The following is an 18,146-nucleotide window of genomic DNA, read 5'->3' on the forward strand; positions in this document are numbered from 1 at the left end:
ACCAAGTCAACTGGACTGTTTTGTACTTAATAACACAAACGTGGTTCTATGATCTCCCTTCACATATATTATCTAAACGTCATGCAAAGGTGAGGATACTATTATCTTCACATAATCTGGTCCTAACTAGTCTCCAGTGTATATTCCTACAGACAGGAACTTAATGAGAATGATCTTCAAATCGGTCCGTGGGTATAATAATAAAGTTTGAGGCGATATCGCTTACTAAACATACCACCAGTATTTAAGAGAACCATGAGTTAAGAAATATTTCATCAAATCAGTTCGTTTATTTTACTTTTCTTTTTGGTACACTAAGTTTACTGACGAAATTGTCACCACACGTTTCTTTCACAACCATTTTGAAATGTGACAAATGAGTGTTATTGCAAAATCCTGGTGTAAAATTAACTGTATTTAGGTAAGTTTTGCCTTTCCGTGTACTAACATAAATATTGCAGCGGTGAATCAGCTGTTACACAAATTATTGATTTTTTTGCGTTACTTTACTCTGAATTGCTTACTATGTGCTGAAATTTCGTACCGTACAGCGAAAGATATACTGCTACGAAAATTACACTTTTGATTTATGTAATACAGGGCAATATATTAATGTATTCCAACGTCACTACTTATACAGCATGTTTATTTTATATCACTATAAAGTTATCGTAAAATGTATATATTATTATTCACAATATTTACTGCATACATCGTATTATAATACAAGATAAAAACGGATCATGAAAAATCAAATCAAATGTTCAATTCAATTCTAATCAAATATATAAGAAGGTAAAATATATGTCAAAATAAGTTTTTAAAATAATCATCACTATTGCTTGTGGTTTATCGTTTATGTTGACTGCTATGATAGGCGAAGTGTACGTGCATCTTTTGTAGATCCAGCGCCAGATTTTACACCAAGCAATGTGAAGATAGATGTCAGTCTAACATGGATCCAACTGGGTTTAACTTCATCGAGTCTGAAGCCGTCACTACAATTCCAATGTTCCTCAGGACACTCAGGACTTCTTGTACGTCGTTTACTTTTATGTGGACGGAGCTTACATCAATACAGGATCAGATGTTATTGTTCGGGATCCCACTGAAGCTTATGTTAATGAGCAAGTGCTTTTTTATCTACACGGATTTTCGGCTGGGATAACGGTGAGATATCACAATAGACAGTTCCATTAATATTTCATATAACATCTTCTTTCATAGATGTGGTTAAAAATGCAACATGTCAAATTCAATATGACGAAATGAAGATTTCAAGCCTTAAAAGGGGGGAAATCTGCCAAATTCTGGAGAACTCTTTCATGTTTGTCTCTAAAACGAATTAGTTTAGCGTTATATTGTATCTTGATGAAGTACCACGTACCCCTGAACTATCTGTCGCTTCTTTATTTGCAGATTTCCTGTCATGTCGGCACTAGGTCTACACGGAATGGTCGCACAGGTGTAACAGTAAAAAGCCCTGGATTTTACGCCGGTATTAAGGTAAGCATAAAAAACAGCGTATAAGAGTGATTCTTTATTGCCATATGTTGTTAACTCTATAGAGCAATACAAAATATATTTCACTGTATTTATATTATTAATGATCATGTTTATTTGGCAATAAGAACCTAGATAACGATATCTAATATAGGATACGGTTCTTTTCTTTACTTAATCTGTTTAATATACGCATTAGCAACCGTCTGCTGCTTTTCTATGTCTAGTGATCGCAATTGTATTAACACACTCATCATATAACCATCAATGTAGTAATACTTTGTGAATTAACACCAAGGACTTTTTACGGATAATTTGTTTGCTTCATTTCTCTTTTATTTATTAATGCATCGTTCTTTACTACTAAAAATAAAGACTATTTTTTTTTCAATTGCATGATCCCTAATTAAAAACATATAAGCAGCTTAGAATTATGGTAAATTGCCGACTTTAATGACATCTGCGTTTAAAGGATATGTGATTATGTGAACTGGCATTGCACTTCAAGACTTAAGAAACCCCATTACGATTGAAATGCAAAACCCTGGTAATCAATCCAAACGCAATGATACTCATTCGTTTATCGCGCTATTAGTCTGATATCTAATTTGTTCTATTTTATCACAATAAATAACCGGAAATCCGAGATAAGGATGCACCGATTCATAAATTTAAAACATCAATACAGAAAGCAAGAACAGCATTAGGTCTGAAGATGATTTCGATGAATGAATTAAATTTAAAACGTCATAAATTATTTTAAATCAATCCATAGTTGAAACTGCAATCGCTTATGAAAGAAATGTCTGGCGAGAAAAAAAGACATTGCAATAAGGAAACATTATGGGCTTAATTGATTCATGAAGCCCTGCGATGTAACATTTCTTATAATACAGCGTATCGTTTTCCGATCCGGACGGCTTTTTAAGTGCCCAGTGACAGCAAATCAGGCCTGATATTGCCTCCTCTTGTTATAGGTCAAGTTCGTCATTTGTAAGTAAAGACAACTTGTGCTGTCGTGTACATTATGTCAGAAGTTCCATCATTTATACATACAATTCGGTATATTACCATATAATTTAACAAGGTGTAAAGGTGTAAGTACGAGTGGAAACCTAATGATACATTCATTTCAGCTTTATTTGAAATATGATCTGTGAAGGAAAATGTCTTTTTCACATTCACCAACGTAATATTTCTTTTTGTTTGTGTGTCCTCATATACTGTTGTTGTCAGGTCATAACGAATTTCAAATAATTTCCAGTTGTGTCCCCTTGTATTGACGATATTTTCCAATTTTCCGCTAGATGGTGTACGATTCCATTGATGTCCAGCGCGGAGAGAGGGATGTTGTGAGGTTTTTCCCCACCGTTCCATTTGGTTGCGAATACAGTCAAACATCTCCTGGAACTGACTGCTACTTGACCCTGTTTATATCCGATAACACTACACACGACACGTGTGAAAGCAACACCATTCAACATCAGTGTACCGTACAGCTGAAAGGTCTGACAAAAGAGGACAACAATGCAGCGATGTCTTGGGCGATAAATTCTACATTTGAAGTCATAACAGCGGAAAGCAAACTTGGGTCATACAATTTAGCTAATAGACACTTCACACTGAGACTCAGCACAGGAATAACCTACCACACGTTTTGGCAGGATTATGAGTCAGAAACAGTTACAGTAAGTACAACATAGTTTTGGTTTCATAGCACTTGCACTAGTTTAAACTGCTAAATATTCTTTTGTCCTAACTCTTTTATGCAAGTACTGTTTTATGAAGATGATGTGATTCTACACCTTGCTAGACTTTCCAGTTCCCCATGCCTTTGTATATCGATACTAACCTTACTAAAGCTCACGCATATTTAAACATATTGCTCAAGTGAAACACTCATTGAGAATAAGACGTGTATTTCATTTCAGTAGTCATATAGAGTAAGACACATATCCCATATGAAACACTTATGTAGAATAATAGAGGAACATGGTTATGTATTTCATGTGAAACACTCGTTTAGAATAAGAAACACTCCATATGAAACGCTCGTGTTCACTGTTATAGAACAGTCATTTAGATAGAACAGTCATTTAGATAAAGACGCATGTGAAACACTCGTGTGAAATCAGATATGTATCTTTCGTGGAACAACTACATGGAAGTAGAGTACGTATGTCTTTGGTATGTCACAGTTGTTGTACCGTATACATAATATACTTTTCATACTTGGAAGCTTGTTTAGATTTATATCAACATTCCAACATGTCGTTTTAAGGTCAATGTTTATGAAAGGGAAACATCGCAAATGTGGCAGGGGAGGGAGTGCCAAGTCCATTGTGATCCTCATCACTTGACATTTGATGGAATGTAAGTAAACCTTCCGTGTCCTTTTTCATTCGTATTTAAGTAAATACACCCCGTATTCATATGTCAATTATGAGTTCCGATTTATCGTTTTTGTTGCGGTAGAGGTATGTTTTCATAATTTGGCATTTTTGTCACGCCGCCACGAAGTAGCGGATGCAAGACTAAGGTGTTGCTTTTTCGGCTGCGGCGTCAACATTAAGTTTTTGCATTAAAGCTAGTTTCTGACAGTATAAGTGCTAGACCAACCAAATTTGGACCATAGATGCATCTTAGGTAGCACATCCCAACCCATGCATCAATTACTGAAAGCGGTCTACCTGTCATGGTCCATTGACTTTGTAAGCATCTCCATCCACATTAAATATAATTGAACTAATAGTAAAGAAAAGTCTTTAACTTTAATTAATATTAATTAAAAAAAACGTTTTTCAATATGAAAATACCCTGTACACCATTAGACATATATCATATATCTTGGCAATTTACAATTCGCAGGAGATTCGAACTGCAGTATCCAGGAAAATTTCTCCTGTTTAAAAGTACAGATCCCCCTATGCAGGTAAGTGTTCGAAGCAAGGACGACTCCTGTATCGAAACACAATATAAAGATGCTGAATACATTGTTTATAACATCTGTTTGAACATATGATTCATTCAGTGCATTTATTTGCATAAATTTCGAAACAACTTATATCAAGTTTATTAACTTATGCCTTTTTGTTTATATCTGATAATAGCTATATGAATTTGAGATTGATAGTGTCTATCAAAGTAAGTATTTGGGATATGGTTATCCTACCCGAGGGTTTAAAATTTGGGTCAGAACTGTAACTTAACATATCTATATAATGATTGGCTCTTTTTACCAAAATTATTCAAAACAAGACAAAATAGACAAATTCAATGATACACTAAACATAGAAAATAACACATATTACGCTCCTCAAATAGTGAGTGCGTATCTAGTAATCGCTGAGTTCGTGTGTCCGTGCGTCCGTGCGCGCGTAGAAAAGCTGGTGTATTAGCTAACTCATGAACCCTTTACACATTCAGTTAAAAGTGCTATCGAGTTTTACACATAATAAGCTTATTTTGGACATCGGGAAATGTCAAAAGAATAAAGGTCAAGGTCTAATATCATACTGTACCGCTTTTGAAGTGAAAAGCTTATGCATACAAAATTTCCCATGAACCCTTCAAAAAGGTTGGCTTACATTTATTTACACCTGAATAGATTTGGTGGTCATTGGTTAGGATTTATTGGTAAAAGGTCACAGGCGAAGCCGGGTGGGGGAGCAAGTTTATTTATGTGCGCTTACGCTCACTTTGTTTTTATTTATTTTATTAAACAGGTACAGGTGGAAATACAGTCATGCTACAATAGCGGTGCACCTTATTGTGCGTGTGGTCTAGTGGCAATAGCTGGTCAGGACATCTATCAAATTTATACTTGTTTTGGAAAAAATATCATCAAATTTGAGGCATGCAACGACAACGTTTTAAAGGCCGAGATGATATCGTCAAGAGTATACAAAGTAAGTAATACTAACTGAAGGATACGGTGGAATAGACGGATAGGTGGAGCAAGATTTACATGTCTCCCCTCTTCAGGTTAGTATACTCTGACTGCGTATGAATTAGCGTATACGCAGTGAAAAAAGGCTCGGTGGGTTGATACTTGTTTCATATATGGCGCCGTTCACGCTTCAGCGAGATAACCGTCCAATAACAACCAATCTTGGATCATTCACCATCTAGATACATAGAACATATTCGGGATATATTATGTCTAATTATACAACAAAAGAATGCTGACAAACTTCTTGTTCCATGGATGTACATTCAAATTTCATTGGCGGTAACGTCAACAATGGCGGCTTCGTTCTGACCTCGTCACTCTATGAGCAGTGTGCCAATGCGCGTACATGACGACCGTTGTAAATGAATAGAAAAGTTCGAAGGGCTTCTCACATTGCTTAATTTAAATTTTAAAAACCAATAGTGTTGCTTACTGCGTATTTTCTAAATTTATCCATATATCGATGTAGATTCACAGTAGCTAAATTGTCCTAGCTACCACGGCTACCGTATAGTTTCCATCATGGCAAGCCGCTTTGACTTTTTTTCTGCGTAATGTTGCATTTAAAAATGTTTTGAATGTAAATATAAGGGGTGACCTTCATTTTGCCGGCGTATACGGTAGTGTAAACTCAGTTGGCAACGAACATATTCTATGGTGTGCTAACATATTCTTTATGATGCGCTAATGCGCACCCTAGAATATGGTCGTTGCCAACTGCGTTCAGACTCTCGTATACGCCGGCAAAATGAAGGTCAATCCTTAATTGTACCCCCCCAAAACCCAATGTATTCACAAGCTTTTCGTTCAGCATTCAACCTAATCATTAGCACTTTAAACTGTTTTCGTAGAAGGTGCTTAAAAATTGAATTTACAGATTGACGCTTTTACTTGGTTTTAAACCTAAGTGGACCCTCCTGCTGGTTTGGTTTAAACATATGTATTTTATTCTATAGGATTGAGAGTTGTTGGGTTCAACTTCCTAGTAACAGCTTAAGTCATATATCGACGTGTATCTTTGCGTGTAATGGATTTGTGTGTGTTAAAGACAATATTCTAGTGTATTTGCTTCCTTACGATAGCGTAGATCTTAAGCTGAAATACCATGCCGACAGCACCAAGCATAGTATACCACTCGGTCACAATATACCAACAGTGATTTAACCAGTTCTTCCGATTACCACAAATGCTGAACGTTAAGCAGAGAATAAACATAACCATTGTTGTAATGATTATTTTCAGATTTATCTACCCACCGGGGCGACAATCAATGTTTTCATACGAGGAGGCCGTTCTTATAATATGATGGACATAGATATCATACCTACTCATCATGAATATCAGGAACAAGTGACAGGTCTTTGTGGAAATTTTGACGGAGACAAATGTAATGACTGCGTTAACAGGGGAGGACGGTTTCCCTGCACGACACCAGCTCCTAATGGATGTCGTGGGGGATACAGCTATCATCCTAACGAGTTTACATCGTCATTTAGGTGAGTAGAGAATGATGTACTCATTGATATCGAATTTTATCAACTTGTTGAAACTGATATTTTTCACTCTGATACATAAAAATGACATTTTCGCATCTTTGGCATTTACTAGTAGGAACGGCACTTTCTATTTACATCTTCCAAAGCCGCAGATTTTCTATTCAGACACAAATAAAGCGCCAGTACAATTAGTGGTTGTTTACATACAGTATATTAACCTACATAATTTATTACATTTATGAAAGCAAATCTCACCAAACAACAGAACGATAGAACACTGTGAACGGCCTATTGTAATTGGCGTGCAGCCTAGTGTCAAGCGTGACGTCATTAGAAAATTGTTACACTATCATATCGCAAGCTGTTTTGATAAAGTAATATTTTCGTCGTTGTAGATAATTTTAAAATCCAACAAACAAAACTTTAAAGGTTTCCGTTGAATACTTTTGTACAATTTATGTATCATTCGAATTGCAGAATATACCGATACTTTCACTCGTGCTTTGCACTCGAAAAGGATATCGGTAATCTGCCTTACCAAACGTGAACACTTTTAATATCCTCAGTTATTTGTGGAGAGTAGTCGCCTATTCGCCATGTTCAAGCATACAGTAGTCGAACTACGAAATAAGAATATCAACAAATGTATTTGATCCTGATGTTGTACCTGATATAAGAATTCTGTTCCCAAATTTGTTTTAATATAGTCCATCTCTTGAACCATTGGGCAATACTATGAGTTGTTAATACCGATAAATGTAACTGCAATTTCCGAACTGAGGTTGCGGTCTTGATATACTTATAAGTCTTGACGGAATCATTAGATGGAACTTTTGATTTGCACATCATCTGACAGTCAAACGGTCCGTTCATGGGCTACTTTGTCCGCGACGTAATTTGCATATTCTGATACATAAAGTTGTCGTACACATTTTGCATATGATTAATCATTGGGATAGCAGAGTATCGCGTTCTGAATGAGGTATCGTGCCCCGCAATATAGAAAGCTTAGCCTTTTGATCATTTTTGCTACTGAAGCTTACCTTGAGTAAATTAACAGAATAATAACACATGCATAAATGTGCAATATGCGAACGGCACGTTGTGAAGGTAATGTATTTATAATATTCGAAGAACAGTCACCTCTTTATTTAGAAATTTACAATTAACGATACAAGTTTCCCGTTGAATCTTCGCCAGACTCACTGAAGAGGAAAGTTTGCTTGGCGTCATCCCCGATGTGAGTTTACTCGAACCATATCCTACGTCCAATCAAGTGTGTGTCTGTCCTGAGGGTAGTACCAGTCTGGATGGGACAGAGATTGTGGGAAGCTTCAGTTCTACAACACACTGCACATACACACAATATGCTAGCTGTGAGAATAATCAGGATAGGGAAATGAAGTGTCGTCAACATCTGTTGCTGAGTAATACCAGAGGGAAGAGAAGCGTTCAACAAAATACTTACACGCACGAACACGAAAGGGAAGAAAGGGTATTTAAAGTTTGTTTTTCATAAAGATTTGCTCTCCACTATATATATGACGGTTTGTGCCAATGTAGGTTGTCAAACTGATTATATTTTGTTAATATAATCTGAGATATCCAAAGAAGTGTGGACATAATTCCTGGGTTTACAGCACATGGTATCGTCAACGATATATATGGGAAAATGTTTTACATTGTCGAACATAATAAGGATTTAGTGTCAAGTTTGTTAGGGTTTTATGCGGATATAGGTATAAAGTGCATTCTATCACGTTGTTTGTTAAACAATTTAAAAGACGAAATATAAATCAGTGATGTAAATATTATTTCAAATAGATATAAAAACATTGTTAATCTTTGCCCATTTTTGTTTAGCTTGTAATACGATATATTATTATTAGAAAAACATAGTATAAAAAAGCGTGCTTAGTTCGGATCATTTAACCTATGTTTTAAATGCTAACCTAAACCCATATATTGAATTCTTAATAGGAAGCTATTTTCACTTTGTTCATATCTTCACCATCTATTCTAACACGTTTTCAGTCTGTTGTTATGACGGAGAGCGAAGCCACTGCCGCCTGCAGCCTTGCTCTGATGACATCACCCTCGTACACTACATGTGTAAATTTGGACATATCTTCCTCGGAAATAGAAACTTGCACGGCGGATTTGATGGTACTGACTTGTTATACAACATTATATAATATACATTTAATAAGGCGGTGTGACCTGTGAAGTTTGTACATCACAATTTAGTAACTATCTCATTAACTATTAATTACCTCATTACCTATTAACTACCTTATTACGTTTTAACTACCTCATTACCTATTAACTACCTCATTACCTATTAATTGCATAAGGTTATTTAACATGCACATGTATGATTACTCTTGGTAGGTTTTTTTTGTTTTTCTTTATAATTCACCTCATTTTCGAATTGAATATTTCGCTTTAATTTCGCAAAAGGTTAATTTCAATTTAACTCGCCTTGGAAAAACATGGATATACACCTTATTAATTGATTGTACTAAAAGTGAGAGCTTCTTAGGACAAATACAGATTGTTGTGCGAAATTGTAAACCTCACAAATGTTTTTGTAGGAACGTTTCATCCATATAAATAATTTTGAATGGATAAATAAATAATAACTCTCGTGTATGCGCACAGCTATTCACGTCCGTTATTTAAAAGAAATTCTTAAAGGAAAATCACAGGTAGGGATTGGTTATAACTTTCAAAACTGTGGTTATTTTAGCTGACTGGTGATAGTACCTGGACAAGATTTGCAGTGGACAGATTTCAAACGGCATGTCTTGAAATTATAGCGAAGAATTCAACCCTTCAAGAACAATTTCCTGATGAAGTTAATGCAATCATAAATAACACCTGTCCTAACAGCTGTTCAGAACAAGGATCCTGTGCAGGCGGTAAGTAGTTATTCAAATACATAAGTAGCATGCATTGTGTGTAAGTTTGCAAAATCTAGGTGATCAAAAGACATATTTGAAGCGCATACCTCGATATTACAACAACGAATTGAATTATCCATGCTTATAACTTAACCAAGCCATTATTCCCAATTTCATATCACCATTTTCTTACAATTAGTCAGCGTTATGGGTTGTAACCGTACCGTGTCACTGTATATTCCAAAAGTAGAAATTAGTGGTGTGAATCTGTTAGAATGCAATCCTCATTAGGTCAATCTTGAATACCTTTTCTTTGAAATAATTTCTTTCGTCATAACCTTTGACTTTTCCAACAGGTACGTTAAATACCTCATATTAAACTAAATATACACCGTCGAAATCATATCATTGGAGCTTCCGTTTCCAAGAATCACAAACATCAACACATATACGCGAACTAGTTTAGAACATTTTTTGTTGAATAAACGTCAAAGAGCACGATAAAATATACTGAGTATAAATTCGTGAAAACGATTGAATCCCTGACGACAATATATTTTTGTGCTGTTCAGATTTCCAAGTACACGGTTACCATGTCCATCGGGAAAATCTTCAACCCAACTTGAAAGACGTTCAACAGCAAAATTCTTAAATTCTACCTCAAGATAATTCGATGATGGCTTTTCTTAGTCAGACATTTATTGACAACATCAATCGTACCTTCCTAAATTAGAAATCGGTGGTACTACAGATTCCTCTAGTCTTCTTCGAGCCGTTTACCACGATCGTTACTTAAATATGAGCACATTAAAGATTAACAGACTTGTAGAGATTTGTCAAAATATTGTGATGAAATAAAGCATGTTTGCGGGCATGCGTTTACGCGCATATATGCATTGCACTTGTTGTATCTTCATAACAATATGTATGATGGGTGATCAGGTGAAGAAAACGCTGTGTTATTTTTGCAGACAATACATTATGACAATGTTCTTATGCGATAATGCGCCTTTCTTTTGTTTTTTGTTTGTTTTTGTATTTCTATCAAATTGAAGACTTAATTTCATAACGCTGACAACAGAGGTCCAGTGTAATAAATTAAGCCAAAGTAGTCCCCTTGAATCATGCCAAGAGAAATTGTCACGTTACTCAAGTCGCTAAAAAGTAGTTCTCCACAATACAAAAACAATTTGTGATTTTAGGAGTGTGCAGCTGTGATGAAGGCTTTGCGTCAGATGATTGTTCCTTTAATTTGACGTCGCCATTGGACGTGTCTGGTCTCGAGAACGACGACTTGTGTGATCTACGATATGAATGTGACTTAATCCTGGTAAACGGACCAGACTTCCCCTATGGTAGAAACTACACGTGTCAATTCACCGGTCAGATGGTGAGTGAAATTATATGTGTTTAAAAGTAATATCATTTTTTCATATTGAAGAATTATCACAGAGAGACTCGATACACAAACTTGGAATACATTTATTTCATTCCGTTCGATCTGAAATTTAGTTTATGACATCGGAAAGGTTTTTGGTGTCTTAGGTTGATGGTCACTAGCATACTTCCAGGGATGCTTTCGTAGTTTTCATTCCCCATTTTTTTCTTTGGTGTTTTTAATAAAAACTTGTATTTTTGTATAACATTTGCATCCCTTTTTTCCCTGATTCTCAGATTGTTTTTAGAAATGTGTAGATTTTGTATACTGTTATTTGTACTGTTTGTTTTCAGACTTTTGTCAATTCATCTGTAAGGCTATTGGAGGTTCAAAATGTAACAGCCCAATACCAGAGTCTGTTTGGACTACTTTGTGATCTACCGGATGTCGGAACCTTACCGGGACGACTTGGTATACAGTACAGTATATCTGTTGCTATGGATCCATATGATTTCAGTACCGCCATGACCTTTGTCGTCATCGATAGTCTTTGTCAGACATTTACGTACACGGCAGGAAACATATCATTTAATATCAAGGTAAGTGGACAATGTATATCTGCCTATGAAAACATGTCATTCTGTTCTTTCTTTGCAATTCTAACATAAATGTATTTAGAAGATAACGTAAACAAAAGAACACTGATCAACAAAAACGTTATCTCTATGTTTATGGGTGCATGCAGCCTTACTGTGAAATGGTTCTTCTTTTCAGAAGAGTTACAAACAACGAACCGAGCAAACAAAATATGAAAAATAAAAAGATTGCAGATATTGAAAACGCTTCAGTAATTATTTTATTGTCAGACCTTTCGCAGATCAAATAAGATCATTTCAGCATGAATCGCAAGTGACATGAATGAAATAGCATATACAATTTAGTAATTGGTACGTGAACATGAAATAACTGTGGTGAAAATATCATACTGAGGCAGCGAGATGACTTTAGGACCACACAGATTCTTTTGTTTCACTTGCTTCTCAAGTTGAATTGCACTTCAATGCATATTAAAGCACTTTTTGCATCAAAACATCAAAACAACCCATTTGCATCACATATTGCTTTACTATTTCAAATAAAATCAAGGGAGGTAAAGTAAAAAAAAAATGATGTTGAACCTATTAGGGCAAATGAATCGGCGAAAACCATACCCATTTCAGTAAAGTGGGGACGTAGGGATAAAGTACTGTAGGACATGGACCTTTTTTGTAAAAATATATCTGATAAAATGCTATGTTACAGGTTAAATACACATAGAAGATTGTTATGAAAATAAGTAATATTACTGAACATTGTTCTATTATATTTACATTTGCATGGCATTGTCACTATATAGCCTCTTTGAAAGCTGTGTCGTTGATGGGACTTTAATTACCATGTATCACGGGACACAATTCTTAGCGTATTAATACAACACTGACCGGAACTACAATATCCAATATAAATAAACATGACGGCTGCTGAAATATCGCTGGGCATTGTGAGATTTGACAATGTCAATGTAAATTTATGTGCAAAATAAAAAATAAATAAAAAACACCTTTATTACAACGAAAACAAGACCAATGTCTGCAATATCGTACAAAATGCACATCGGTTGAAATCACCAATGCCGGCAATGGAAACAATTCTAACGCTCATGCAATTTATCAGAAATATCGTCTGTTACACTGCACTGATCATCAGGGGTTCGTTACAAATGTCTGAAATACACATATTCTATAGACCTACTGACACATATTTTACAGACCTACTGATAACCATTTCAGACATTTGTAACGAACCTGTGCTCCGTCGCAAGATCACTCACTTCAAACGCTATCAGTTTCACGCGTCTGACATCCACGGTTCCTCAGTTTCTAACGACGTGTCAAATAACGAGTCTGTTAAAGAATCTACCGACTGTTGTCAGGTTCCCATACAATCAACAAATAAACTCACGCCTGGATTCTTCACAAAACGAGCAAAGAGAAAAGTTCGAATTAACTTCCAAAAATAACTCCCTCGTGGAGGGCAAGGTCGGATTTACGGTGTTCACTGTATTTGTCCATGCGCGAAATTTGTTCCGGGGAAAAATCGAAACAATTTCAAATCTAACTTTCAGCTCAGAGTTCTATTGATAAACTTAAATCACCCTATAGACATATCATACGCAATTATATTGATACTGAATTGTGGAATAAAATTGAAGTGTTTGTTAAAATTTCAAAGTACTACTTTGTTTGCCAATCAGCACGCGACAATACGCTGTTCAAACTATTGAACGAAATTGTGTGGACTGTCGATAAGGCGGGTATTTTGAATTTTAAATATAAATTATAAGTTAAAAAAGAACATAAGAGGCAGAGAAAACGTAAATATAAGTATTGAACTGTTTTTGTATGGTATTTATGATATATTTGAATGACACAGCTTTGCAAGCAAACAACATAATGCGCGCTAAGTTCAATGCTTAAATATTAACTATTACTGTGCAGTTTTGTCATCAGATGTTTATGTGTTAACGAAATCTATCCACTTGTTTTTGTTATCTTCAGGGTAATAGGTGCTGTATTTGCTAAGTCTATTTTTAATCTTTTCACGTTTGAGTGTTTCCTGTTCATTTCTGTCTTAAACTGTTTCAGCAAAAATAACGAGCAAACTCATTCTAAACATACTGAATTTGATATCTGTGTAAATGCATAGTTGTGTTTTATTCCAGGATGAGTATTGTTTCATCAACGGCGTGTGTATACCAGCAGGAACCGATAACAAGGACGATTTGTGTCAGGAATGTGATAGTCAAGACAGTGTCTATACCTGGTCGCAATCTAAAGGTATGTTATCTAAAAGACACTAACAGTTTGGATAAAGTGTTGTTAGATGTGAGCTATGAGAAAGATTTAAAATGGATATTTCCGCGTCGATAAAGCTTAGAAATTTTGATTGCATTTAAAGACTAACCTTTACTAAATAAAAATGCCAAGCACACTAAAGTGTAAGTTTGAACCTTTACAGGAAAACCCTTTGAAGATGAATGCTACCGTTATGTTGACTCTCAGGCTGACATGATGAATATTTGAGTTTGTGTAATACTGACCGGAGGTTTTCTATGAAAAAAGAACCTCTGAGATAACAGTATTATTTAAACGGAAACACATATTCATGGCATTGCGTTGATTTGAATTGATCAATTCTCATTCCAGACTGCACTGTAAGTGATCTACTGGAGAGTACTGGAGGTGTTACTAATCACGTGACTGTCATTGTAGCTGTCACATGTTCCGTTGTCATGGTATTCATCCTGGTCAGTTTGGGAGTGTATTATTGGAAACTACACACAAACAGGTAAGCATATGGGGCCATTTGTAGAAAACATCTCAAATTTAAGGAAAATTTCAAGTAATATATTGTCTAGTGGAAATCTGAAACTTGAGGAAATCTCAAGAGTTGAGATGCTTTATACAAGTGTGGCCTGCTGATTGAACACAAAATTGTAGTTAGGATATAGTACTATTAATATTTCTAGCAAATGTACATAATTTGAAATTATAAGTAAGCCAAATATATTAAACATTAATTAACTAACTGTATAGTCGTTAAATCGCTATGTAAACTACTTGGAACAAAACTACTCAATTCCCTTCTGCATTTGCAGTAGCTCAAAAGAGAGAGGCGACTCCGTCGCAGCTGTGTATACTGCGAGGTCGGATGTCGTAGGAAAACTTCACTTCGAGCAACGTCACAATCTTAACAAACCTCACCAACTTCCACCATTAGAAGGCAAGAAAAGAAGGGTCTTTCATACAGACAATAAGACACTGCCGTTTCCACTAAAGGATGATATCTGACATCTTCTGTCAACAGTCAGTTTTCACTTATCAATGCCGTCAAAAACTAACCACTGATTACATAACTGGAATTCCTCAAAGAATAACTTAAAAAGTGGGAAAGAGAAAAGACGCAACATGAAGCAATCATATCAAACCCAATTATTAGACTTATCTAACCGCGTCTTCTTAGTAAACAAATAAACCACATTGGCAGAGTTCACAGAATGATCAAACTACACTTTCTCAAGGCACCGATGCTTGTAACATGATATATGTTGGTTAGGTTAGCTGAAACCATATTTCATTCGTGTTGATTTAAACATAACAATAACAAAGAAATGAAGATGATTGGGAAACAAGAACTAACGTAATGGAACTATGATTTTTATGTTTATTTTTTTTCACTGAGAGGCTCCTTTAATAACAACATAAGGAAATTGAATGTTATGGAACTATGATCACAACATTTTGTTTTTATTTTTCACCGAGCCGTTCATGTAAATATGAATCTGTATGGAACTGTGATATCTAAACTTCGCTTATATTTTGGACTGGACCTGTAAAGATAACGTAAGGAAACCGTTGGTTCTGGAACTGGGATATCTCATATGTTTGTTTGTAATCAGTTTTGCACCGTATGACACCTGTATTACTTATAAAGAGACTGTATGCTATGGAACTGTAATATCTGAATTATATTCATATTTGCATTGTATGACACATGTAAAATGTATGAAGAAACAGTGCTTATGGAACTGAGATATCTAAATTATGTTTTATTTTGCACTGTATGACACGTGTATTACGTATGAAGAAACAGTGTTTTATGGAACTGTAATATCTAAATTATATTTATATCTGCACTGTATGACACGTGTATTACGTATGAAGAAACAGTGTTTTATGGAACTGTGATATCTAAATTATGTTTTATTTTGCACTGTATGACACCTGTATTACGTATGAAGAAACAGTGCTTATGGAACTGTGATATCTGAGTTATATTTTATTTTGCACTGCGCGACACCTGTATTTCTTATGACTAAATTGTATTTTGTGGAACTGTGATATCTAAATTAACTTTTATATTGCACTGCGCGACACCTGTATTACGTACGAAGAAATTGTATTTTATGGAACTGTGATATCTACATTTTGTATTATATTTTTGCACTGTTTGATACCTGTATCTTTTATGTGAAGAAACTGTATTTTATTGACTGTGTATCTAACTCATATTTGAATTTTGCACTGTTTGACATCTGTATTTTTTATGTGAAGAAACTGTATTTTATGAAACTGTGATATCTAACTTATATTTGATTTTTGCACTGTTTGACACCTGTATTTCTTATGAAGAACGATGTGTTATGGAACTGTGATATATTTGTACCTACATTTTGTTGTACGTTAACGCTTGTTCCTAACACAATTTGTTTCCTTTCCATTGACAGCACTTGTAATAATGATGTTATGAAATGTGATGCTATATTTTTGTACTATATTGGTTCATGGTTCATGGTGGTCGACGTCTTCGTAAGCATAGTATTGCTTCTGTTGACGCTTCTTCATAGTTGTTCACATATTTACGGGTTGTGCAGAGGACGCGTATATACTTATATTACATATTAGTAGCACGATGGTAAAAACTTAATATGATGGTTGACCCAATGTTTATTGAGTCAAGATTTAAAAACATTTAAGGTTGGGGAATCTACCACAATTGTAGGGAGTTGATTCCAAGTATTTACAATTGTAGTGTTGATTTCTTATGGCCTTTATGGCTTTGTTTCTTGCATCTTTGTATTTGTTAAAATTCTCGTTAGTTTTACAATGAAGGTAATAGTTTTTTATTCCAGTTTTGCGCATGGTTCAGTTAGCTTACATGACAAACTTAGATTTGCATCTTTCATCCGATTAATACCTTAATAGTACAATAGTATACGCCCGTCAAAACTTTAAGTCTGTCTGTCTGACTGCCCGTCTACACTTTCAATTTAACGTGCTTAAATCGTTTGATTTTGATGAAATGCAGTTATTATGTAAATTATACAAAGACTAGCGCTAAGTTTGAAGATTGTCAAATCCCGTCCTTGATTAACATGCATAGTGCACTATGAATGTTCGTCAGTTTCCGTACAATAAATTGATAAATATGACTAACTACTGATGAAACTTCGTCAATATTCATATCATACTGAGGCAAAAGCTTATTTTAAAATTGACTAATATCTTCCCAAAGCTTTAGATAAGCGTATAATGACCCCTCCCTCCATGAGGTAAATTAACCAAATTAATATCGGATTTGCACAGAATTTTGGGGAAACATTGACTACTTAACCTTTTTTCATTCCAAACAAATGTATAAGGTATAAGTATATGTTTATATAAATTGCAAGTGTCTGAAATAGTGGCTATTTTCCCTGTGTGTTTACTTCCAAATAGTGTCTAGGTTTAAGTAATTAATGAACAAATACAATTCAAAACTAACATTTGAACAACAATAGTTGGAGTGCTAAGACGCTTTTTGGAAAATTTCCTGACTAGCATGACAAAATGTGGTCTTATCTACGTAAGCCTTTTTATAATTAAAATATATTAACAACTGGAATTTTAAATGTTCTTTTTTTTAAAAAAACAGTGCGGCTTTAGACAGCCCAGAAACCATCAACACATTTTAGAGAACCAATCAAGAAACGCAATTGTTACAACATTTTATTTATTCGCATTTATACTCAAGCTGACAAGCAGATATCACACAACATGAAGTAGGGCCGCGGTGGCCGACTGGTTAAGGTGTCTGACCGCCTGACGATCCCTAGCTCTCCACCAGTGGGTCACCGATTCGAGGCCTGTATGTTCTAACCGTAGGTCTATTGTTTTTGTGTCCGAGTATTGTAATGTACTGTACCTACGAACTGTAATAGTCTATTTTTAAAAAATAAAAATGCATAGTGTTCAAATAACGTAGCAAATCATTACAATAACTTCCAATATTCACAATATATCAAACAAACTCGCAAATGATTGGCAAAATATTGA

General features: G+C 35.1%; 1 protein-coding gene across 1 annotated transcript; it reads left to right on the plus strand.

Moving 5' to 3' along the window:
- Positions 1–1,165: 1,165 nt before the first annotated feature.
- LOC110463256 (von Willebrand factor D and EGF domain-containing protein-like) lies at positions 1,166–17,709 on the plus strand. Its single transcript, XM_021517698.1, has 15 exons — positions 1,166–1,170; positions 1,420–1,506; positions 2,811–3,191; positions 3,785–3,876; positions 4,372–4,435; positions 5,229–5,411; positions 6,698–6,951; positions 8,152–8,446; positions 8,986–9,117; positions 9,701–9,872; positions 11,057–11,244; positions 11,586–11,831; positions 13,994–14,108; positions 14,478–14,619; positions 14,930–17,709. The coding sequence occupies exons 3-15, from the start codon at positions 2,811–2,813 to the stop codon at positions 15,120–15,122; spliced, it is 2,457 nt and encodes an 818-aa protein (XP_021373373.1). The 5' UTR covers positions 1,166–1,170; positions 1,420–1,506; the 3' UTR covers positions 15,123–17,709.
- The last annotated feature ends 437 nt before the right edge of the window (positions 17,710–18,146 follow it).

This window comes from Mizuhopecten yessoensis, unplaced genomic scaffold (genome assembly GCF_002113885.1).
Source record: "Mizuhopecten yessoensis strain PY_sf001 unplaced genomic scaffold, ASM211388v2 scaffold1501, whole genome shotgun sequence".
Taxonomy (NCBI): Eukaryota; Metazoa; Mollusca; class Bivalvia; order Pectinida; family Pectinidae; genus Mizuhopecten; species Mizuhopecten yessoensis.

Bases quoted from the DNA above. Each gene is read 5' to 3' on its own strand.
- LOC110463256 (XM_021517698.1), top strand. From the start codon at position 2,811: ATGGTGTACGATTCCATTGATGTCCAGCGCGGAGAGAGGGATGTTGTG. The intron at 8,447-8,985 runs GTATTTAAAGTT...ACACGTTTTCAG, and splicing joins AACACGAAAGGGAAGAAAGG to TCTGTTGTTATGACGGAGAG. The intron at 14,620-14,929 runs GTAAGCATATGG...CTGCATTTGCAG, and splicing joins TGGAAACTACACACAAACAG to TAGCTCAAAAGAGAGAGGCG.